The 24,749-nt window shown below is 48.0% G+C and overlaps 1 protein-coding gene across 4 annotated transcripts; it reads left to right on the top strand.

Annotated features, from left to right (window-relative positions):
* The first annotated feature begins 1,848 nt into the window (after positions 1 to 1,848).
* ETHE1 (ETHE1 persulfide dioxygenase) lies at positions 1,849 to 23,471 on the top strand. 4 transcript variants are annotated; one of them, XM_054463447.2, is made up of 7 exons: positions 1,849 to 2,247; positions 2,685 to 2,829; positions 2,996 to 3,144; positions 19,120 to 19,249; positions 21,523 to 21,612; positions 22,342 to 22,458; positions 23,288 to 23,471. In XM_054463447.2, exons 1-7 carry the CDS (start codon positions 2,167 to 2,169, stop codon positions 23,338 to 23,340), a joined length of 765 nt encoding a protein of 254 aa, XP_054319422.1. In that variant the 5' UTR covers positions 1,849 to 2,166; the 3' UTR covers positions 23,341 to 23,471. The 4 variants fall into 4 exon arrangements, with proteins under 4 accessions (XP_054319422.1, XP_063514095.1, XP_054319423.1 ...); XM_063658025.1 differs by having other exon boundaries at positions 2,088 to 2,247; positions 22,342 to 23,471; XM_054463448.2 differs by lacking the exons at positions 2,685 to 2,829; positions 2,996 to 3,144 and having other exon boundaries at positions 2,090 to 2,247.
* Positions 23,472 to 24,749: the final 1,278 nt, after the last annotated feature.

Below are 24,749 nucleotides of genomic sequence, written 5' to 3'. Positions count from 1 at the left end.
TTTACCATGTTGGCCAGGCTGTCTCAGACTCTTGACCTCAAGTGATCTGCCCACTCAGCCTCCCAAAGTGCTCAAAGTGCCTGTGCATGATCTCAGCCATATGGTTTTTTTTTTTTTTTTTTTTGAGATGGGGTCTCTCTCTGTCACCCAGGCTGGAATGCAGTGGCACGATCTCAGCTCACTGCAACCTCCACCTCCTGAGTTCAAGCAATTCTCCTGCTTCAGCCTCCTGAGTAGCTGGGATAACAGGTGCGCACCACCACGCCCAACTAATTTTTGTATTTTTAGTAGAGATGGGGTTTCAGCATGTCGGTCAGGCTGGTCTCGAATTCCTGACGTCGTGATCCGCCCGCCTCAGCCTCCCAAAGTGCTGGGATTACAGGCATGAGCCACCGCACCCAGCGGAACACATAAAATTTTAATGAAGCAATTTGATAGGCTTAGGGAAAAGCAGGCCTTCTCTGTGTAAAGGCATTCACACAGGGGCTGCTCTGAAAATAGCTCCAGGGACCATTCCCTGGAAACTCCAGAATTAAGATAAATGTTGTTGCAGGAAACCCCTCCTCAGAAGCTGTGGGACAGGATAATTCAGTGGTTCATACCTGTAATCCCAGCATTTTGGGAGGCCCAGGTGGGAGGACCATTTGAGGCCAGGAGCTGGAGACCAGCCTGGGCAACATAGCAAGACCCCTGTTTCTACAAAAAATTTTAAAAATTAAAAAAAAAAAAAAAAAAAAGCTCTGCCCCTACGCTGGAAATCAAGGCTGCTCTGATGTCACAAAGTGACATAGATCCTCCAGATGAGAGTGGGATGTCCTATTCTCACTACTGCTATGATTACAAAGAGCAGACTTTCTGACAGCTCATTACTTGAGACTACAGTTTCTCAGCCCCAGGTCCTTGGTGTAAACGAACAAAAGCTCTTTTCAGAGGTTCACACCCCAACAGAAGATGGATAATCCCCCATCTGATTATTCAAGAGAGAATGCAAAATTATCTTTTTTTTTTTTTTTTTTTTTAAGATTTCTTCCTGGAAAGAGAGAAACATTCCTGATAAAATGCTTATGAAATTTCTGGATGAACTTTAACGGGATAAAGTGTTGTTCTGGTAACCAGGCACCCACTCAAAAGTCCCTCAAGATATTAATGACCTGGAACCGAACGAATATCTTTTTTTTTTTTTTGAGACGGAGTCTCCCTCTGTGGCCCAGGCTGGAGTGCAGTGGCGTCATCTCTACTCACTGCAACCTCTGCCTCCCGGAACCGAACATCTTTTTCTAATCGTGACTATCCTACCACCTGCTAGAAAACGGCCCCACGGGACGCGGTGGCTCACGTCTGTAATCCCAGCACTTTGGGAGGACAAGGTGGGAGGAACGCTTGAGCTCAGGAGTTCGAGATCAGCCTGGGCAACACAGTGAGACCTCCGTCTCTGCAAAAAACAAATTTTTTATATATATATATATATATATGTATATATGTATATATGTATATATATATGTATGTATGTATGTATATATGTATATATGTATGTATATATGTATGTATATATGTATATGTGTATATGTGTATATATGTGTATATATATGTATGTATATATATATATGTGTGTGTATATATATATAAAATGCCGGGTGTGGTGGCAACGTGCCATAGTCCCAGCTACTCGGGAGGCTGAGGTTGGAGGATCGCTTGAACCTGGGAGTTTAAGGCTGTAGTAAGCTGAGATCGAGTCACTGCACTCAAGCCTGCGTGACAGAGCGAGACTCTGTCTCAAAATAAAACAAAAGAAAAAGGAAAAAAAACGGCCCCGAGGCTATGAGTGTACTGGGGCCTCTCCCTGGGTTTCAACTTCTCTCCCTATCTCTGTTCCTACATGAGTATGTCTGTGTGTCTCTGAGCGTCTGTCCCTCGCACTTTGAATGTCTCCCTGTTCTCTGTTTTCTCTGGGTCTCAGAGCGTCCAGGCATTGCACTCTGACTTCCTCGGTCTCGCCCTAGCCCCAGTCCAGCTCGGCGGTCCCCCGCCCACTGCCCCAGGCGTCCGTGGCCCCTTTAAGGCGTGCTCCGCCCCCGCCCCGCCCCGCCCTTCCCCGGGTCAGTGCCGTAGCGCCCGGCTCCTGCAGGCGCTCGGCATCCGCTCATTCCTGACGCCGCAGTGGGCGCGATGGCGGAGGCTGTATTGAGGGTCGCCCGGCGGCAGCTGAGCCAGCGCGGCGGGTCTGGAGCCCCCATCCTCCTGCGGCAGGTGCGGGTGGCTGGACCTAGGAGGGGACTACTGGGCGCTAGGCGGCAGCAAGGACGGAACTCCGGGGTCTCTTAATAGGGAGAGATCCGGGGGGACCCACGCCTGCATCTTGCGGAAAGCGGGGTAGAGGTTTAGGGCTGGACTCTTGGGTCCTTTAAAGGTGAGTGGTCTGGGGGCCTCTGGGCTTGGAGCCGGACCCCTGGGTCCTCTATGAAAGAACGTGCTGGGGACCCTGATTTTGGGATGTTAGAAAGTTGGAACTCTTTTGTTCTGATAGGGGAAGGTAGTGGGGCTCCAGACTCCCGACTCCGGGGGAAAGAGGGGGCTGGGGTTTCTGCTTCTGGATCTTAGGAAGAGGATAGAGTCAGTCTGGACTACTTGGCCTGCAGTGGGTGGAAGTCCGGTTCTGCGCTCTCACCTGGGTCCCCCGTTCCCAGATGTTCGAGCCCGTGAGCTGCACCTACACGTACCTGCTGGGTGACAGAGAGTCCCGGGAGGCCGTTCTGATCGACCCGGTCCTGGAAACAGCGCCTCGGGATGCCCAGCTGATCAAGGAGCTGGGGCTGCGGCTGCTGTATGCTGGTCAGTCCAGGGACCAAACTCTTGGATCCCAGAGGGGCTGGGCTGCAGCGTCAGTGGAATGGGAAGCTGGGGCCCTGAACTCTTGAGTCTGAGGGAGAAGGATCTGGGCTGGGACAACCAGGTCCTTTCTGTACCCTCCTGGACCTGTCCCTCCTCTCTCTCCCAGTGAATACCCACTGCCACGCGGACCACATTACAGGCTCGGGGCTGCTCCGTTCCCTCCTCCCTGGCTGCCAGTCTGTCATCTCCCGCCTTAGTGGGGCCCAGGCTGACTTGCACATTGAGGATGGAGACTCCATCCGCTTCGGGCGCTTCGTGAGTTGGGTGCTGGGTCCCCAAGAGGGTGGTGGCCTGGACTCCTTAAACTTAAGGGAAGAGGGGACTGGGGGCCTGGGATCCTGAGTCCTTGGGGAGGAGGGACCTCAGGACCTGGCTTTCTGACCCCTGAGCTCATATTTCTGGGAGGGGGGCACCATAAACCCAGGTGGGGCACTGGGGCAAGAGGCTCTGGGCAGGTGGGGCACTGGCGGAACTCCTAAGTCAACAGCATTTAAGGAGTTTCCTTCCTAAAGCTTAGGGGCAGCTCTTTGGCCTGGCATGCATCTCCATAAAAGTTAATTAGGGGCTGGAATTCTGAGGGCAGGGCTGAGAAGGAAAGAGGCCCAGTCCTGTCTTGCGGAAACCTCCGTTTGAGGAAGGAGCATCTGGGTGCTTAGAACCCGGAACCCAGGACTAGGATAAGGACTGTGAGGACCCTGGAGTGCAACATTTAAGGAGGCACTCGCTCTCAGGGTCCTGTAAGTGCAGGGTCCCCACCTGTGAGTGAGCGCCTCCTTAAATCTTGCACCAACAGCCTCACCCTAGTCCTAGCCCTGCCGTTGCCTCACACTGGGAAGTTCTAAAGGTTCCTGCCTTCCTCACTTTCTTTGCCACAGGCACCAGCAGGTTTCCGGCCAAAATTGCAACCAGGCCATAGGGGGGAGGGCCAGGGGAGTTGCCCTGAGAGAAAGGGAAACAGCTGGCAGGGCATTTTTCTGATCAATTGCTAAAGATGTATAATAAAGTTTGGCTGATTTTGGGGACAGAATGTCAGGTGACAGAAGACAGCCTCCCGGTTAGAGAGTTTTGCCAAATAGGGACAGTTCATTTGAGTCAGAATGTTTAGAGGAAATGAGGGCTGTGTGTGGGAAGAGAGTTTAGCTACAATGGTTACAGAAGCTTTATTTCAAGCCTTTTTCTGGAAGCAGGCAAAAATGCATTGTACATGTATGTACATTGTACATAATAGGTGCTAACAAACAGGTCTTGAAATGAACGAAGGGTTTAGCTATGGTAGATTTAGCTTCAGTGTTTTTTTTTTTCTTTCTTTATTTCTTTTCTTTTTTTTTTTATTTGAGACTGAGTCTCTGTCACCCAGGCTGGAGTGCAGTCAGCCTTGACGTCCCAGGCTCAGGTGATCCTCCCACCTTAGCCTCCCTGGTAGCTAGGACCACAAGCATGCACTACCACGCCTGGCTAATTTATGTATGTTCTTGTAGAGACAGGGTTTTGTTATGTTGCCCAGGCTGGTCTTGAACTACTGGGCACAAGTGAGCCTCCTACCTTGGCCTCCTAAAGTGCTGAGATTACAGGGCCTCTGAAAGTGCTGGGATTACAGGCATGAGCCACTGCACCCACCCTTTTTTGTTGTTGTTGTTTGTTTGTTTGTTTGTTTTTGAGAAAGGGTCTTGCTCTGTCACCCAGGCTGGAGTGCAATGGTGGGATCATAGCTTACTGCAGCCTTGACCTTCTGGGCTCAGGTGATCCTCCTGCCTCAGCCTCCCAAGTAGCTGGGACTACAAGCACCTGCCACCATACCTGGCTAATTTTTAAATTTTTTGTTGAGCTGTAATCTCACTATGTTGCCCAGGCTTAATAGCTTTATTGATATAACCCACATACCATATGATTTATCTATTTCGAGTGCACAATTCAATGACTTTCAGTATATTCAGAGTTGTACATCCATTACTACCATTAATTGGAAAATGTTTCCATTACTCCAAAAAGACCCCACACCCCTTAGCCATCACTCCTATCCTTCCCTTTTCCCCCCTCAGCCTTAGGCAACTTTTTTTTTTTTTTTTTAATTTGAGACAGGGTCTCACTTTGTTGCTCAAGCTAGAGTGCAGTGGTGCGATCTTGGTTTACTACAACCTCCACCTCCCAGGTTCAAGTGATTCTCTTGTTTCAGCCTCCCAAATAGCAGGGATTACAGGCGTGAGCCACCAAGCCCAGCTAAATTTTTTTGTTTTATTTATTTATTTGAGATGGAGTTTTGCTCTTGTTGCCCATGCTGGAGTGCAATGGCGCTATCTCAGCTTAGTGCAACCTCAGCCTCCCGAGTAGCTGGAATTACAGGCATGCGCCACCATGCCTAGCTAATTTTGTATTTTTAGTAGAGACGGGGTTTCTTCATATTGGTCAGGCTGGTCTCCAACTCCCTATCTCAGGTGATCTGCACGCCCTGGCCTCCCAAAGTGTTGGGATTACAGGCATGAGCCACTGCGCCCGGCCACATTTTTATTTATTTTTTTGAGACAGAGTCTTGTTCTGTCACCCAGGCTGGAGGGCAATAGCAAGCTCTCAGTTCACTGCAGCCTCTGCCTTCTGTGCGCAAGTGATTCTGCTGTCTCACCCTCCCAAATAGCTGGGATGCCAGGCACATGCCACCATGTCTGGCTAATTTTTGTATTTTTAGTAGAGATGGGGTCTCACCATGTTGGCTAGGCTGGTCTTGAACCCCTGACCTCAGGTGTTCTGCCCGCCTTGACCTCCCCAAAGTGCTGGGATTACATGCGTGATCCACCATGCCTGGCTTGTCTGAGATTTTGGAGATGGGGGTCCATTTTTCTCTCCTTTATTTTTCCTTCTACTTTAAAAAAATGAATTGTTAGCCTGGGTGTGGTGGCTCACGCCTGTAATTCCAGCACTTTAGGAGGCCATGGCGGGTGGATTGCTTGAGCCCAGGAGTTCAAGACCAGCCTGGGCAACATGGCGAGACCCTGTCTCTACAAAACAATACAAAAGTTAGCAGGGCATGGTGGCGTGTACCTGCAGTCTGAGCCACTCAGGAGGCTGAGGTGGGAGGATTGCTCGAGCCCAGAAGGTGGAGGTTGCAGTGAGACGTGATCACGCCACTGCACTCCAGCCTGGGTGACAGAGCAAGATCCTATCTCAAAAAAAAAAAAAAAAAAAAAAAAATGCCGGGCACGGTGGCTCATGCCTGTAATCCCAGTACTTTGAGAGGCTGAGGTGGGCGGATCACTTGAGGTCAGAAGTTTGAGATCAGCCTGGCCAACATGGTGAAACCGTGTCTCTACTAAAAATACAAAAATTAAGCGGTATGGTGGTGGGGCACCTGTAATCCCAGCTACTCAGGGGGCTGAGGAGGCAGGAGGAGAATTGCTTGAATCCGGGAGGCAGAGGTTGCCGTGAGCCAAGATCGCACCACTGCACTCCAGCCTGGGTGACAAAGCGAGACTCCATCTCAACAAACAAACAAACAAAACCGAGTTGTTAATGTTCATGGAATGAAGTGAGTCCACATATTATACATGTGCATGAGTACTTACCCAGATCCTGATACAGAACTTGCCCATCACCCCAGAAGGCTTCCTTGCTTCACTTTCTGGCCAATGACTGCCCTCCTAAGGCACCATTCTTCTGATGCATTTAACCACAGGCCAGTTTTGCCTGTTTTGACTTTATAAACAGGACTTATACAGTGTACTCTTTTGTGTCTGGCCTTTTTTCCACTCTACATGATGTTGGTTTATACTTGGAGTTCTTTCCTTCTTATTGCTATAGAGCAGCAGTTGGCCACCTTTTTCTGTGAAGGACCAGATGGTAAATATTTTCAGTTTTTACAGGTAGTAGGGTCTCTGTGACAGCTACTCAGCTCTCTTATTGTGGTATGAAAGCAGCCACAGACATTGCATAAATGAATAGGCATGGCTGTGTTCTAATAAGACTTTATTTGTGGCCTCTACATTTGGATTTCAGGCCAGGCTCATGCCTGTAATCCCAGCACTTTGGGAAGCTGAGGTGGGTAGATCACCTGAGGTCAGGAGTTCAAGACCAGCCTGACCAACATGGTGAAACCCCATCTGTACTAAAAATACAAAATAAGCTGGGCGTGGTGGGGTGTACCTGTATTCCCAGCTACTCAGGAGGCTGAGGCAGGGGAATCGCTTGAACCTGCCCTGGGAGGTGGAGGTTGCAGTGAGCCCAGATGGTGCCATTGCACTCCAGCATGAGTGACAAGAGTGAAACTCCATCTCAAAAAAATATATAAAAAAAATAAATAAATAAAAAATAAAATTAAAAAATAAAATTTGGATTTCATATAGGTTTTTTTTTTTTTTAATTTTTTTGAGACAGGCTCTTGTTCTATTGCCCAAGCTGGTATGCACTGGCATGAGCATAGCTCATTGCAGCCTCCAACTCCTGGGCTCAAGTGATCCTCCTACCGCAGCCTCCTGAGTAGCTGGGACTATGGGCATGTGCCGCCATGCCCAGCTAATTTTTAAAAAATTTTTTGTAGAGACTGAGTCTTGCTGTGTTGCTCAGATTGGTCTCGAACTCCAGGCCTCAAGCAACCCTCCTGCCTCGGCCTCCCAAAGTGTTGGGATTACGGGTGTGAGCTCCATCTAGTTTTTACATGTTACTTTGATAGTTTTCAATGTGAAAAAAAGTTAAAATGAGTCTTAGCTTACAGGCCTTACAAAAACAGATGGCAGGCCAAATTTGGTCCACTGGCCATAATTTTTGCCCTACAAAATGGGCAGGTTGTGGTGGCTCCTAGGCTCAAGCGATCCTCCTGCCTCAGCCTCCCAAAGTACAAAGTGAATTACAGGCATGAGCCACTACACCCCATTTTCCTTCTGATTATTCAGTTTTTGGCTACCACGAATAATGCTGCTATGAAGATTCTTCTGCTAATATCTTGGGGAACATTGTCCTGAATTCTAAGGATTGGATTTGCTGGGTCACTGAGTCGACAAATGTTTAACTTTCATAGAAACTCCCAGTTTCTTGAACTGGTTGTTCGTCTTACACAAAAGGTGGGACAAATTTAAGTGGTTTCAGTGTAGAATGAGTTTTCTTTCTTTTTTTTTTTTTTAAGAGACAGAGTCTCACTCCGTCACCCAGGCTGGAGTGCAGTGGCACAATCTCGGCTCACTGCAACCTCTGTGTCCCTCTGGGAGCCTTAGTTCCCTGCGCTAAAACACAGGGTTTATCACAGCACCTTCCTCTTGAGGCAGTTTCAAGGATTAGCTGGCTGCCCTCAGGGTCTCCAACCCAGAGGTTCCCCTTCTAGGTGTGAAGCCCAGAGACACCCTTGCTCATGTGCACAAAAGACAGCAGGGGTGTAGGGCAGGGGACAAAGTACACAGCAGGGGACTGCTTAATACATGATGACACTACAAGGCAGTGGATTGCCAAAACAGGAGCAATTCTTTTTTTTTTTTTCTGAGACAGAGCCTCACTCTGTCGCCCAGGCTAGAGTGCAGTGGCGCAATCTCGGCTCACTATCCGCCTTTCAGGTTCAGGTGATCCTTCTGCCTCAGCCTCTCCAGTAGCTGGGATTACAGGTGCGCACCACCACATCTGGCTAAATTTTGTGTTTTTATTAGAGACGGGGTTTCGCCATACTGCCAGGCTGGTCGTGAGCTCCTGGCTTCAAGTGATCTGCGTGCCTCAGCCTCCCAAAGTGCTGGGATTACAGGTGTGAGCCACCGCACCTGGCCCGAGTTTTCTTTTTTTAATAAACAATGATTGAGAAGTGAACATCTTAGCTGCCACAGGGCAGCCGATTCAGAAAGTTAGGTTTGCCTGTTAAATATGCTGGCTTAGAGAAGTACTGCTGAAAACACTGATCCCCCAGGTCCCTTAGAATCAGAGGGTCTGATTTAATTGTTCTGGGTGGACACAAGGAATTGGCATATTTTAAAAGCTCCACCATTGATTCTTATGTGGCTCAAGTGTGGGTTTCAATACTTCCTCCTTTTAAAATTGTGAAACAAGTAATTTGTCTTCCAACATTTTATTATGAAAAATTTCAAGCATAGAGAAAAGCTGAAATTTCTTTTTCTTTTTTTTTTTTTTTGAGACAGGGTCTCACTTTGTTATCCAGGCTGGAGTGCAGTGGTGCAATCATAGCTCACTGCAGCCTCTACCTCCTGGCTCAAGCGATCCTCCTGCCTCAGCCTTCCAAATAGCTGGAACTACAGGTGTGCACCACCACTCCTGGCTAGTTTTTGTGTTTTTTGTAAAGACAGAGTTTTGCCACATTACCCAGGCTGGCCTCGACCTCCTGGGCTCAGGCAATCCTCCCTCCTTGGCCTCCCAAAGTGCTGGGATTAGAGTGAGCCACCGCACCAGGCTTAAATTTTTTTTTTTTTTTTTTTTTACAGTGTACATCTCTATCCATCCATCACTCCATCTTTTTTTCTTTTGAGATGGAGTCTCACTCTGTTGCCCAGGCTGGTGTACAGTGGCACAATCTCAGTTTACTGCAACCTCTGCCTCCTGGGTTCAAGCGATTCTCTTGCCTCAGCCTCCCGAGTAGCAGTAGCTGGGTTTACAGGCAAGTGCCACCACACCCAGCTAATTGATTTTTAAAATATTTTTAGTAGCGATGGGGTTTCACCATGTTGGCCAGGCTGGTCTCGAACTCCTGACCTCAAGTGGTCCACCTGCCTTGACCTTCCAAAGTGCTAGGATTACAGGTTTGAGCTGCTGCGTCCGACCTATTCTTTTTTTAAGATGGGGTCTCGCTATGTTGTCCAGGCTGGTATTGAACCCTGGCTAAGGCGATCCTCCCACCTCAACCTCCCAAGTAGCTGGGCCTACAGACATGCACCATCATGCCTTGCTGTAATTGTTTTATTTTATTATTAGTTATTATTGATTTATTAGTGTGCCTAATTTATAAATTAAACTCTATCATAGGTGCGTATGTATAGGAAAAAGCATAGAGTGTAGGGTTCTGTACTATCTGCGGTTTTAGACATCCACTCCGTGTCTTGAAATGTATCCCAGGCAGATAAGAGGGGTTTACTATAGTTTTGAGTAATGAAGGGAAAGAACTTGGGAACCAAATGGAAAAGAAGCTGAGAGCTTACTTGCCACCAGGGGGCAGTGTAGGCCTTGGGAACTCCAAGGCCAGCAAGCTGAATGCTTTACAGGATCCCTTCTGGGTTATGTTTCTTTGATGGGGGTAGTTTCAGGTGTAGCTGCTGCAGGGAACAGATGAAAGAAAAGCTCTGGGGATGTGTCACGGACATGATGCATCATGGAAGGGAAGAATGAATTTGTTGAAAGCATTTGGGGTTAGGCAGGCTGGGCTGTTGCGGAAATCACTCGACAAGTTTCAGGGACAATGAAGGCTGCTTTAGGTCAAGATGTTATGTGTTCCCCACCCACAATTTCTTATTTTGAATTTTTTTAAATCTACATTGAAATAATAGTACAAAATATAACAATACACAAGCACAGGCCGGGCGCGGTGGCTCACGCCTGTAATCCTGGCACTTTGGGAAGCTGAGGTGTGCGGATCACCCGAGGTCAGGAATTTGAGATCAGCCTGGCCAACATGGTGAAACCCCGTCCCTACTGAAAATACAAAAATTAACCGGGCATGGTGGCACGCTCCTGTAATCCCAGCTACTCAGGAGGCTGAGGCATGAGAATCACTTGAACACCCAGGAGGTAGAGGCTGCAGTGAGATGAGATCATGCCACTGCACTCCAGCCTGGGCCACAGAGCAAGACTGTCTCAAAAAAAAAAAAAAAAAGAATACACAAGCACAAATTTCATCAGCCATCAGAGCAATTATGTCACTATAGGTCATGAAACTTTTAGAACTGCGCTCGTCTCCCCCAAATGTTTTTGGGGAATGAGAGTGAAAATGGGCAAAAAGTCCAAAAATGGTTTTGATCTTGCAGACTGTCAGGGTTCTCTAGGCTATACTTTGAGACTTACTCTTTTACAAAACCTTTGTCACGTCTAACAAAATATGCAGTAACTTTTTTTTTTTTTTGAGACGGAGTCTCCCTCTGTCGCCCAGGCTGGAGTGCAGTGGTGCGATCTCGGCTCACTGCAAGCTGTGCCTCCTGGGTTCATGCCATTCTCCTGCCTCAGCCTCCTGAGTAGCTGGGACTACAGGCGCCTACCACCACGCCCAGCTAATTTTTTTTTGTATTTTTAGTAGAGACGGGGTTTCACCATGTTAGCCAGGATAGTCTCGATCTTCTGACCTTGTGATCTGCCCGTCTCGGCCTCCCAAAGTGCTGGGATTACAGGCGTGAGCCACCACACCCGGCCAATATGCAGTAACTTTATATCATCATTAAATATTCAGCCTGTGTTCAGATGTCTCCAATTACCCTAGGAATAATTTTTACAGCTTTTTTTTTCTTTTTTCTTTCTTTTTTTGGTAGAGATAGGATCTCACCGTGTTGCCCAGGCTAGTCTCAATCTCCTGGGTTCAAATGATCCTCCCCTCTCGGTGACTCAAAGTGCTGTAATTATAGGTGTCAGCCACGGTGCTCAGCCTACAGCTGTTTTTAGGAACCAGGATGCAGTTGAGCTTAGTGTTTGGCCATTATGTCTATTTAGTCTCTTTTGTGTGTGTGTATGTGTTTTCTTTTTCCTTCTTTTATTTTTGTTTTGTTTTCTTTTTATTTTATTTTTTTTATTTATTAAAAAATCTTTTTGGATCTAGAACAGTTTCATATCCTTTTGCCCCAGGATATTGACTTTTTTATTTTTATTTTTTTTTTTTGAGACAGAGTCTCGCTCTGTCACCCAGGCTGAGGATATTGACTTTTTTTTTTTTTTTTTTGAGACGGAGTGTCGCTCTGTCATTCAGGCTGGAATGCAGTGGCATGATCTCTGCTCACTGTAACCTCTGCCTCCCAAGTTCAAGCAATTCTACTGCCTCAGCCTCCCCAGTAGCTGGGACTGTAGGTATGTGCCACCATGCTCAGCAGGCTCAGCTAATTTTTTTTTTTTTTTGAGGCGGCGTCTCACTCTGTCACCCAGGCTGGAGTGCAGTGGTGCGATCTCGGCTCACTGCAGCCTCTGCTTCCCGGGTTCAAGCAATTCTCCTGCCTCAGCCTCCCGAGTAGCTGGGATTACAGACATCACCACCGCGCCTGACTAATATTTGTATTTTTAGTGGAGACCGGGTTTCACCATGTTGGCCAGGCTGATCTTGAACGCCTGACCTCAGGTCATCCGCCTGCCTTGGCCTCCCAAAGTGTTGCGATTAGGCGAGCCACTGTGCCCAGCCTCGGCTAATTTTTGTATTTTTAGTATGGATGGGGTTTCACCATATTCACCAGGCTGGTCTCAAATTCCTGACCTCAAGTAATCCACCTGCCTCGGCCTCCCAAAGTGCTAGGATTACAGGTATCAGCCACTGTGCTTGGCCTCCAGGGTATTGACTTTTGAAGCTTCCTGACATGCTGTCTTCTAAAATATTCCACATTCTGGACGTGTTCGATTGTTTCCTTATGGTGTGTCATTTAATTGTCTTATTAAAACTTTTCTTTCCTATGAACTGAAGTAGGTTGTAGATATTTTTGTATTAGTTAATAATAATAAGGCCAGGCGCGGTGGCTCACGCCTATAATCCCAGGACTTTGGGAGGCCGAGGTGGGCGGATCATGAGGTCAGGAGATCGAGACCATCCTGGCTAACACGGTGAAACCCCGTCTCTACTAAAAAATACAAAAAAAATTAGCCGGATATGATGGCGGGCGCCTGTAGTCCCAGCTACTCGGGAGGCGGAGCCAGGAGAATGGCGTGAACCCGGGAGGCGGAGCTTGCAGTGAGCCGAGTTCATGCCACTGCACTCCAACCTGGGCGACAGAGCGAGACTCCGTCTCAAAATAATAATAATAATAATAATAATCATAGGCTGGGCACAGTGGTTCATGCCTATAATCCCAGGACTTTGGGAGGCTGAGGTGGGAGGATAGTTTGAATCCAGGAATTTGAGACCAGCCTGGGCAACATTGCAAAACCCTGTCTCTACAAAAAATTAAAAACAAATTAGCCAGGCATGGTGGTGCGCCTATAGTCCCGGCTACTGGAAAGGCTGGTGTGGGAGGATCGCTTGAGCCTGGGAGTTCCAGGCTGCCGTGAGATGTGATTGCGCCACTGTACTCCAGCCTGGGTATAGTGTAAGGCCCTGTCTTTAAAAAAATGCATTTTATACATATATATGTTTTTTTCCGAGATGGAGTCTCACTGTGTCGCCCAGGCTGTAGTACAGTGGTGCCATCTTGGCTCACTGCAACTTCTGCCTCCCGGGTTCACGCGATTCTCTTGCCTCAGCATCCCGAGTAGCTGGGATTACAGGTGCACACCACAACACCCAGCTAATTTTTGTATTTTTAGTAGAGACGGTGTTTCACTATGTTGGCCAGACTGGTCTCGAACTCCTGACCTTGTGATCTGCCTGCCTCAGCCTCCCAAAGTGCTGGGATTCAGGCATGAGCCACCGCGCCTGGCCGCATTTAATACATTTAACCTACTGAACATTATAGGTTAGCCTACTTTACCTTAAAGTGCTCAGAACATTTACATTAGCCTACAGTTGGGCAAACTCATCTAACACAAAGCCTTGTATTTTATACAAGAGTGTTGAATATCTCATGTAAGTTATTGAATACTGTATTGAAAGTGAAAGAATGGTTGTATGGGTGCATGGAATATGATTTCTATTGAAAGTGTATCACTTTTGGCTGGGTGCAGTGGCTCATGCCTGTAATCCCAGGCTGAGATGGGAGGATTGCTTGAGGCCAGGAGTTCAAGACCAGGCTGGTCAACATAGTGAGAGCCCATCTTTACTGAAGGAAAAAAAAGACAAATGAAAAAAAGAAATAAAATGTATCACTTTCACATTATTGTAAAGTCAAAAAATTGTTAGTCATCGGGCACATCACACCTGTAATCCCAACACTTTGGGAGGCCAGTGTGGGCAGATTGCTTGATGCCAGGAGTTCAAGAACAGCTTGGTCAACATGATGAAACCTCGTCTCTACTAAATAACAGTACAAAAATTAGCTAGACACAGTGGTGCGTGCCTGTAATCCCAGCTACTCAGAAGGCTGAGACACAAGAATCACTTCAACCCAGGAGGCTGAGGTTGCAGTGAGCTGAGATCATGCCACTGCACTCCGCAGCCTGGGCGACAGAAAGAGACTCTATCTCAAAGAAAAAAAAAAAAAAAGCCAGGCATGGTGGCTGCCTCACACCTGTAATCCCAGCACTTTGGGAGGATGAGGCAAATGGATCATTTGAAGTCAGGAGTTTGAGACCAGCCTGGCCAATGTGGTGAAACCCCATCTCTACTAAAAAGACAAAAATTAGCCAGGTGTGATGGTGGGTGCCTGTAATCCCAGCTACTCAGGAGGCTGAGGCAGGAGAATCGCTTGAACCCGGGAGGCGGATGTTGCAGTGAGCCGAGATCACACCACTGCACTCCAGCCTGGGTGACAGAGTGAGACTCTGGTTAAAAAAAAAAAGAAAAGTCAGACCATCTTAAGTCAAGGACCACATGTATACCAAGGGTTGAGCCACAGGGTATGTGTAGATTTAGCTTTAGTAGAAACTGCCCAGTAATTTTGATTTGTAGATGATCTTTATATGTTCTGGATCCAAGAACTTTGTTGGGTCCAGTACAACTCCTTTACCTGTGGTTTCACTTTCTGTGGTTTCATTTATCTGTGGTCAACCATAGCCTGAAGATATTCAATGGAAAATTCCAGAGATAAACAATTAGTCAGTTTTAAATTGTACATCGTTCTGAGTAGCATGATAAAATCTCACACCATCCCACTCAGGACATGAATTATCCCTATGTCCAGTGTATCCGTGCTGTATATAGGAGTATGTTACCTGTTCGTTAATCACTTAGTAGCCTTCTTGGTTATCAGATTAAAAAAATCATAGTATTGGCCGGTCACGGTGGCTCACGCCTGTAATCCCAGCACTTTGGGAGCCTGAGGCGGGTGAATCACCTGAGGTCAGGAGCTTGAGACCAGCCTGACCAACATGGTGAAACCCTGTCTCTACTAAAAAAATACAAAAATTATCTGGGCATGGTGGTGGGCACCTGTAATCCTAGCTACTTGAGAGGCTGAGGCAGGAGAATCACTTGAACCCAGGAGGGGGAGGTTGCAGTGAGCCAGGATCATGCCATTGCACTTCAGCCTGGGTGACAGAGCCAGACTCCGTCCAAAACAAAACAAAACAAAACAGTATTTATAGGGTTTGTACTATCTGAGGTTATCCACTGGGGTCTTGAAGATATCCCCTGTTGATAAGGAAGGACTACTGTTTATGTTTGTAAATATCATTTCCCACTCTGAGGGCTACCTTTTCACTCTTTTTTTTTTTTTTTTAAGGTGGAGTTTTGCTCTTGTCATCCAGGCTGGAGTGCAATGGTGCAATCTTGGCTCACTGCAACCTCTGCCTCCCGGGTTAAAGCAATTGTCCTGCCTTAGCCTCCCAAGTAGCTGGGATTACAAGCACGTGCCACCATGCCTGGCTAATTTTTGTATTTTTAGTAGAGATGGGGTTTCACCATGTTGGCCAGGGTGGTCTCGAACTCCTGACCTCAGGTGATTTGCCCGCCTCGGCCTCCCAAAGTGCTGGGATTACAAGTATGAGCCACAGCACCCAGCCTCCACTGCCTATTTTTTATTTTTAAAAGTGTAAAACATTGAATTTTATTTCAACAGTATTGCTTTTAATGACTGTTGGGTATTCCATTTTTATATTAGTGTGCTTACCTTTTTAAAATTTATTTGCAAGATCCGTTTGTATATTAAGTGTATTGACCACTGTGTGGTATGTATATGTTACAAATATATTTTCCCAGCATATTGGTTCTCTTTAGATTTTGTTTATGGTGTTGCTGCCATTCAGAACCTTCTGACTGATCTTTTCCTTAATGATTTATCACTTTAGGTATCACATTTGAATATCCCTTCTGTATTAGTCTGTTCTCATGCTGCTAATAAAGACATACATGAAGGCTGGGTGTGGTGGCTCACGCCTGTAATCCCAGCACTTTGGGAGGCCAAGGCAGGCAGATCATGTGGTCAGGAGTTTGAGACCAGCCTGACTAACATGGTGAAACCCCATCTCTACTAAAAACATAAAATTTAGCAAGGTGTGGTGGTGCATGCCTGTAATCCCAGCTACTCAGGAGGCTGAGGCAGAAGAATTGCTTGAACTGGGGAGGCAGAGGTTGCAATGAGCTGAGATTGTGCCACTGCACTGCAGCCTGGGCAACAGAGCAAGACTCTGTCTCAAAAAAAAAAAAAAAAAAAAAAAAAGACATACCCAAGACTAGGTCATTTATAAAGAAAAAGGGGTTTAGTGGGCTCACAGTTCCACATGGCTTGGGAGGCCTCCCAATCATGGTGGAAGGCAAAGCAGGAGCGAAGACATGGCTTACATGGTGACAGGCAAGAGAGCATGTGCAGGGGAACTGCCATTTGTAAGATCATCAGATCTTGTGAGACTTATTCACTATCATGAGAATAGCATGGGAAAAACCCACCCCCATGATTCAATTACCTCCCACCGGGTCCCTCCCACAACCCGTGGGGATTATGGGAGCTATAATTCAAGATGAGATTTGGGTGGGGACACAGCCAAACCGTATCATTCCACTTTGGTCACTCCCAAATCTCATGTCCTCACATTTCAAAACCAATCATACCTTCCCAACAGTCCCCCAAAGTCTCAGCTCATTTCCCCATTAACTCAAAAGTCCACAGTCCAAAGTCTCATCTGAGGCTGGGCGTGGTGGCTCACACCTGTTATCCCAGCACTTTGGGAGGCCAAGGCAGGCAGATCAGCTGAGGTCAGGAGTTCAAGACCAGCCTGGCCAAAATAGTAAAACTCTGTCTATACTAAAAATACAAAAATTAGCCAGGCATGGTGGCACATGCCTGTAGTCTCAACTACTTGGGAGGCTGAGGCACAAGAATTGGTTGAACCTGGGAAGCAGAGGTTGCAGTGAGCCAAGATTGTGCCACTCCACCCCAGCCTGGGTGACAGAGTGAGATTCTGTCTCCAAAAAAAAAAAAAAAAAAAAAAACAACAACAAAATAAAGTCTCATCTGAGACAAGGCAAGTCCCTCCCACCTATGGGCCTGTAAAATCAAAAGCAAGTTTAGTTATTTCCTAGATACAGTGGGATACAGGGATTGGGTAAATACATCCATTCCAAATGGAAGAAATTGGCCAAAATGAAGGGGCTGCAGGCTCCGTGCAAGTCCTAAATCCAGTGAGGCAGTCAAATCTTAAAGCTCCAAAAAGATCTTCTTTGACTCCATGTCTCACATCCAGGTCATGCTGATGCAAGAGGTGGGTTCCCATGGTCTTGGGCAGCTCTGCCCCTCTGGCTTTGCAGGGTACAGCCCCCATCCTGGCTGCTTTCACAGGCTGGTGTGGAGTATCTGTGGCTTTTCCAAGCACATGGTGCAAGCTGTCGGTGGATCTAACATTCTGGGTTCTGGAGGGTGATGGCCGTCTTCTTACAGCTCCACTAGGGGCAGTGCCCCAGTAGGGACTTTGATCCACTCCACATTTCCCTTTTGCACTGTCCTAGCAGAGGTTCCTTATGAAGGCTTCACCCCTGCAGCACACCTCTGCCTGGACATCCAGGCATTTCCATACAGCCTCTCAAATCTAGCTGGAGGTTCCCAAACCTCTGTTCTTGACTTCTGTTCACCAGCAGGCCCGGCACCACGTGTAAGCCACCAAGGCTTGGGGCTTGCACCCTCTGAAGCAATGGCCTGAGCTGTACTTGGCCCCTTTTAGCCCCAACTGGGATGCAGGGCACCAAGTCCTGAGACTGCACAAAACAGCAAGGCCATGGGCCCTGCCCATGAAACCATTTTTTTCTCCTAGTCCTTTGGACCTGTGATGGGAGAGGCTGCTGTGAAAACCTCTGACATGCCCTGGAGACATTTTTCCCATTGTCTTGGTGATTAACATTTGGCTTCTCGTTACTTATGCAAATTTCTGCAGCAGGCTTGAATTTTTCCTCAGAAAATGGGTTTTTCTTTTCCATCATATTGTCAGGCTGCAAATTTTCCAAACATTTATGCTCTGTTTCCCTTTTAAACATAGGTTCCAATTCCAAACCATATCTTTGTGAATACACAAAACTGAAATGAATGCTTTTAACAGCACTCAAGTCACCTCTTGAATGCTTTCCTGCTGAGAAATTTCTTCTACTAGGTACCCTCAACCATCTTTCTCAAGTTCAAAGTTCCACAGATCTCTAGGGCAGGGGCAAAATGCTGCCAGTCTCTTTGCTAACACATAACAAAAGTGACCTTTACCCCAGTTCCCAAAAAGTTCCTCATCTCCATCTAAGACCATGTCAGCCTGGACTTCATTGTCTATATCACTCTCAGCATATTGGTCAAAGCCATTCAACAAGTCTCTAGGAAGTTCCAAACTTTCCCACATTTTTCTGTCTTCTTCTGAGCCTTCCAAACTGTTCAAACCTCTGCTTGTTACCCAGTTCCAAAGTCACATTTTCATATCTCCTTATAGCAGCACCCCACGTTACTGGTACCAATTTACTGTATTAGTCTTTTCTCATGCTGCTAATAAAGACATCCCTAAGACTGGGTCATTTATAAAGAAAAAGAGGTTTAATGGACTCATAGTTCCACATGGCTGGGGAGGCCTCATAATCATGGTGGAAGGCGAAGGAGGAGCAAAGGCCTGTCTTACATAGTGGCAGGCAAGAGAGTGTGTGCAGGGGAACTGCCCTTTGTAAAACCATCAGATCTCGTGAGACTTATTCATCATCATGAGACAGCATGGGAAAAACTTGCCCCCATTATTCAATTACCTCCTGCCTGGTCTCTCCCATGACATATGGGGATTATGGGAGCCATAATTAAAGATGAGATTTGGGTGGGGACACAGCCAAACCATATCACCTTCCTAACCAGAGGTCAGATATTATTTGTATTTTTGTTGTTGTGTGTCACAGCTTTGTGGTTTTATTTTTTGTGCATTTAAATCTTTAATCCACTTGGAGTTTACTCTGATAATATAAGATTACGGCCTGGGAATCTAAATTTTTTACCAAAATGTTTATCTAGATAAGACCCTGGGGTAGGGTGGGGCTTTGAAGGCCAGTTTCATCTAGAAGGCTTCTTGGTGACTATCTCTGTACTCTTCCACCCATGCCAGGCCTTGGAGACCAGGGCCAGCCCTGGCCACACCCCAGGCTGTGTCACCTTCATCCTGAATGACCACAGCATGGCCTTCACTGGAGATGCCCTGTTGATCCGTGGGTGTGGGCGGACAGACTTCCAGCAAGGTGACCAGCTCCTTTATCCAGCCCAAGATCTTCATATAGTTACATGTGTGTCAAGTGTTGAAGTATCTGTTACAAGAATGAATGGATGGACATTAGACTTTTAGGGGGCTTCAGTATTAAATTCAAGGAGTTTACCTGCTAGAACAGTGGTCCCCAACCTTTTTGGCATCAGGGACCAGTTTCGTGGAAGACAATTTTTCCATGGACCATGGCAGGGCATAGTTTTGGGGATTCAAATGCATTACATTTATTGTGCACTTTATTATTAGATTGCAATAGATAATGAAATAATTATGTAACTCACCATCATGTAGAATCAGTGGGAGCCCTGAGCTTGTTTTCCTGCAACTAGATGGTCCCATCTGGGAGAGATGGAAGATAGTGACAGATCATCAGGCATTAGATTCTCATAAGGAGAACGCAACCTAGATCCCTCGCATGTGTAGTTCACGACAGAGTTTGTGCTCCTATGAGAATCTAATGCTGAGGATCTGACAGGAGGCAGAGCTCAGGTGGTAACGGGAGTGATGGGGAGCGGCTGTAAATACAGATGAAGCTTTGCTCACTCGCCCACCACTCACCACCTGCTGCACAGCCCAGTTCCTAACAAACCACAGACCGGTGCCCAGGGTTAAGGACCCCCATGCTAGAGTATGGGAAGAGTTAGATTCAGGGGCTTAGCTGTTGGGGGACAGTTAGATTCAGGGGTGTGTTAGTTACCTATTTGAGCCCAGCTTGGGCAACATAGTGAGACTCCCTCTCTAAGAAACAAATATAGCTGAAAAAAAAAAAAAATACAAAGGACTGGGCACGGTGCCTCACGCCTATAATCCCACCACTTTGGCAGGCCAAGGCAGGTGGATCATGAGGTCAGGAGTTCAAGACCAGCCTGGCCAAGATGGTGAAACCCCATCTCTACTAAAAATACAAAAATTAGCTGGCCATGGTGGTGAGTGCCTGTAGTCCCACCTACTCGGGAGGCTGAGGCAGAGATTTACTTGAACTCAGGAGGTGGAGGTTGCAGTGAGCCAAGATTGCGCCACTGCACTCCAGCCTGGGTGACAGAGTGAGACTCCATCTCAAAAAAAAAAAAAAAAAAAAAAAAGATAAAAAAAAGAAGTTGTTAAAGCCAGCAGTTTTAATTGCCAGGGAGCAATGAATGATCCATTTGGAGTCTAGCTGCTAGGGGCAGTTAGATTTAGGAGCTTCCCTGTAGAAAGGGAGTATAGTTTCAGAATCTCAGGGTTGGGTCATCCTTTGAGCATGTGTGTGAATGTGGGGTTAACACTAGGCCTGGAATTTAGCTGCCTTGTGGGGAGACGTGAGGCTGGATGAGAGGGAAAGACAGAAGCCATGATGAGATGGCCATGGAAGCCACATCCCCAGGCCTCTTCCTCCCTCTTCCCTCTCTCCTTATCTCTGCATCTCAGTCTCTGTCTTTTTCTCTCCAAGGCTCCCAGTCTCCCATTTATCCATTCACAGTACAGTCAGGAAGCTGAAGGATTTAGGCTGAAATGCAAGGTGGAAGAGAGGTTTGCCCGCTACTTAGGACTCAGAGCTGCTTGTGGGGACCATGGCTTCACACTCTCCTCCTGGGCCTTGTGTCTGCAGTTTCTTTCTTCTTCTTCTTCTTTTTTTTTCTTGAGACAGAGCCTCGCTCTCTCCCAGGCTGGAGGGCAGTGGTGTGATCTCGGCTCACTGCAACCTCTGCCTCCTGGGTTCAAGCAATTCTCCTGCCTCAGCCTCCCGAATAGCTGGGATTACAGGCATGCGTCACCATGCCTGGCTAATTTTTGTATTTTTAGTAGAGACAAGGTTTTGCCATGTTGGCCAGGCTGGTCTCAAACTCCTGTCCTCAGGTAGTCCACCCGCCTCAGCCTCCCAAAGTGCTAGGATTACAGGCATGAGCCACTGCACCCAGCTTTGTCTTCAGTTTCTTACCTTCTAGTCCACTTTCCTTGTTCAGAACCCTTACTTGACATCCCCTGGGTGACAGCCAATGTCACAAATGACACTCTTTGGTGCTGCATGGTGTCATTCCAACCCTATTTACAGCCATGCTGAATTTCTCACCATTCCTTAATTATTTGTATATGCTGTTCCATCTGCCTAGAGTGCCTTTCCCTGTTCTCTACTTAGATAGAGGGATATTGTCAGGACACGAAGGAGAGGGTTTAGCTATAGTGATTTTATCCTCCTACCCTTTTCTTGAAGGAAGGGGTTAGAGTCTTCTGTCCTGCTGATCCACTGACCTCTGATCTTTCTTTCCCCAGGCTGTGCCAAGACCTTGTACCACTCGGTCCATGAAAAGATCTTCACACTTCCAGGCGACTGTCTGATCTACCCTGCTCACGATTACCATGGTGAGGGCTTCCTGGAAGAGATGTGGGGCGTACGTAACTTTGAAAGCGGAGTGTAAATCTCTGTAATCCTTGTAGGGCGTGAAGACGACCAGTCTCAGAAATTTCTCTGGCCCAAAAAAATTAAGTGTTTGAGGCTGGGCAAGGGGGCTCACACTTGTAATCCTAGCACTTTGGGAGGCCAAGGCAGGAGGCTCGTTTGAGCCCAGGAGTGAGTTCGAGACCAGCCGGAGTAACATGGCAAAACCCTGCCTCTACAAAATACAAAAAATTAGCCAGGCATGGTGGCATGCTGCCAGCTATTTGGGAGGCTGTGGTAGGAGAATTGCTTGAGCCCGGGAGGTTGACGCTGCAGTGAGCTATGATCATACCACTATATTCCAGCCTGGGTGACATAGCAAGACCCTGTCTCAAAAAAAAAAAAAAAAAAAAAGATAAAGTGCTTGAGCCTGCTGTGTGTGGATATAGAAACCATGTGACTGCCAGATGCCTAGAATTCTGCAGGGCATGGATTTTCCTGGGCCTTACTTGTGGAGCTTAGGGAACTGGGGGAAAACTAAATTTCCCGCAGTGCCCATGGAGGAGGGAAAGCTATTTTAGGAATACTCTGGGAAGAGCCCCTGCCAGAGAGGCCCCTGCCAGAGAGGCACCCAAGGCCTCCTGGGGAATGTAGTTCTGAGAGGCCTGAGGCACTGGACTCCTTGACTTTCCTTCCCCTCCCTTGGCCACTAGGGTTCACAGTGTCCACTGTGGAGGAGGAGAGGACTCTGAACCCTCGGCTCACCCTCAGCTGTGAGGAGTTTGTCAAAATCATGGGCAACCTGAACTTGCCTAAACCTCAGCAGATAGGTGAGCAGCTGGGGACCTGGACTCCTGGGTCTGAGAGAGGAGGGGCTGGGGGCTTGGACTCCTGGGTCTGAGAGAGGAGGGGCTGGGGGCTTGGACTTCTGGGTCTGAGGGAGGAGGAGCTGGGGCCCTGGACTCCTGGGTCTGAGAGAGGAGGGGCTGGGGGCTTGGACTTCTGGGTCTGAGGGAGGAGGAGCTGGGGCCCTGGACTCCTGGGTCTGAGAGAGGAGGGGCTGGGGGCTTGGACTTCTGGGTCTGAGGGAGGAGGAGCTGGGGCCCTGGACTCCTGGGTCTGAGAGAGGAGGGGCTGGGGGCCTGGACTCCTGAGTCTGAGGGAGGAGAGACTGGGGGCCTGGACTCCTGGGTCTTAAGGAGGAGGGGCTGGGGGCCTGGACTCCTGGGTCTGAGGGAGGAGGGGCTGGGGGTCTGGACTCTGGGTCTGAGGGAGGAGGGGCTGGGGGACTGGACTCCTGGGTCTGAGAGAGGAGGGGCTGGGGGCCTGGACTCCTGAGTCTGAGGGAGGAGAGACTGGGGGCCTGGACTCCTGGGTCTTAAGGAGGAGGGGCTGGGGGCCTGGACTCCTGGGTCTGAGGGAGGAGGGGCTGGGGGTCTGGACTCTGGGTCTGAGGGAGGAGGGGCTGGGGGACTGGACTCCTGGGTCTGAGGGAGGAGGGGCTGGGGTACTGGACTCCTGGGTCTGAGGGAAGGAGTGGGCTCAGGACCAAAACTCTAGTTTCCTGAAGAGGAAAGGTTCCTAGGATTTCTGGGTCTCCAGTGGGGCCTGGAACTCTGCCTAGGCCCCTTAGTTTTAACCTTGATTTCTTCCTTTCAGACTTTGCTGTTCCAGCCAACATGCGCTGTGGGGTGCAGACACCCACTACCTGATCTCACTTCTGTCAGATGCTCCCATCCAGTATTAATGCACTAGGCGGGAGGAGAGGGCAGCGATGACACTGCACCTCTCCTTTCCCACCCCATTCCCTGGAGCTTCCTAAATAAAACTTTTTTTAATGTGAGTCTGACTTCTACCTATTTTCTCGGGGAACCAATTGGGTTTCTGGGCCGAAAGGGGTGGAGTTCTGGTCCTGTGGAGAGGCCAGGGAGCCTGCAAGATTTCTTTTCTTTTTCTTTTCTTTTTTTTTTTTTGAGGTGGAGTCTCCCTCTGTTGCCCAGGCTGGAGTGCAGTGGCACGATCTCGGCTCACTGCAACCTCTGCCTCCCGGGTTCAAGCAATTCTCCCGCATCAGCTTCCCAAGTAGCTGGGACTACAGGCGCATGCCACCATGCCCGGCTAATTTTTTCGTATTTTTAGTAGAGACAGGGTTTGACTGTGTTAGCCAATGTGATCTTGATCTCCTGACCTCGTGATCCACCAGCCTTGGCCTCCCAAAGTGCTGGGATTACAGGTGTGAGCCACCGCACCCAGCCCGGAAGCCCACAAGATTTCTAACTCACAAGATCAAAAACAAACACAGCTATCTGGGGCAGGTCTTCTCATCACCTTGGATTAGAACACCGGCTTGCTTTTGAGCCACTTCCCACTTAGCCCTGGGGTAAGGTACTTCACTTCTCTAGGCCTCAGTTTTCTTATCTGTAAAATGGAAGGAATAATAATGGGGTGTTGTGATGCTCTGATGAGTCAATGTGTGTGAGTGCCTGGCACGTGGCCTATCAGTGTTCACCATTAAAGTTACTATCATTTAGAATGATCTTTTGGGTACTTCCTGGCTTATAGTGACAGTATACGCAATGGTTAAGAACATGGACTTTTGAGAGAATGAAGCCTGCATTTTACCACTTACAACATGTGTAGATGTTGGTTACATTTTTTTTTTTTTTTGAGATGAGGTCTTACTCTGTCGCCCAGGCTGGAGTGCAGTGGCACATTCAAGACTCACTGCAGCCTCAACCTCCTGGGCTCAAGAGATCCTCCTGCCTCAGCCTCTGGAGTAGCTGAGATGACAGGTGTGTGCCACCACGCCTGGCATAATTTTTGTATTTTATTAGAGATGGGGTTTCTCCATGTTGCCCAGGCTGGCCTTGAACTCCTGATCTCAAGCAATCCACCTGCCTCGGCTTCCCAAAGTGCTGGGATTACAAGCCTGAGCCTCTGTGCCCAGCCAACCTTGGGTGCATTTGTCCTCCTCAGCTTGTATCCCCAAGTATAAAATGGAGATAGTAGGCCAGGCGCAGTGGCTCACGCCTGTAATCTCAACACTTTGGGAGGCTGAGGCAGGCAGGTTGTTTGAGCCCAGGAGTTCAAGACCAGCCTGGGCAACCTGGAGAAACCCAGT

Source organism: Pongo pygmaeus, chromosome 20 (assembly GCF_028885625.2).
Source record: "Pongo pygmaeus isolate AG05252 chromosome 20, NHGRI_mPonPyg2-v2.0_pri, whole genome shotgun sequence".
Taxonomy (NCBI): Eukaryota; Metazoa; Chordata; class Mammalia; order Primates; family Hominidae; genus Pongo; species Pongo pygmaeus.
Note: the sequence above shows the minus strand (reverse complement) of the source record. Positions and strands in the feature narration are given on the sequence as shown.

Bases quoted from the DNA above. Each gene is read 5' to 3' on its own strand.
- ETHE1 (XM_063658025.1), top strand. From the start codon at position 2,167: ATGGCGGAGGCTGTATTGAGGGTCGCCCGGCGGCAGCTGAGCCAGCGC. The intron at 2,248-2,684 runs GTGCGGGTGGCT...CCCCGTTCCCAG, and splicing joins CCCCCATCCTCCTGCGGCAG to ATGTTCGAGCCCGTGAGCTG. The intron at 19,250-21,522 runs GTGACCAGCTCC...TTCTTTCCCCAG, and splicing joins GCGGACAGACTTCCAGCAAG to GCTGTGCCAAGACCTTGTAC.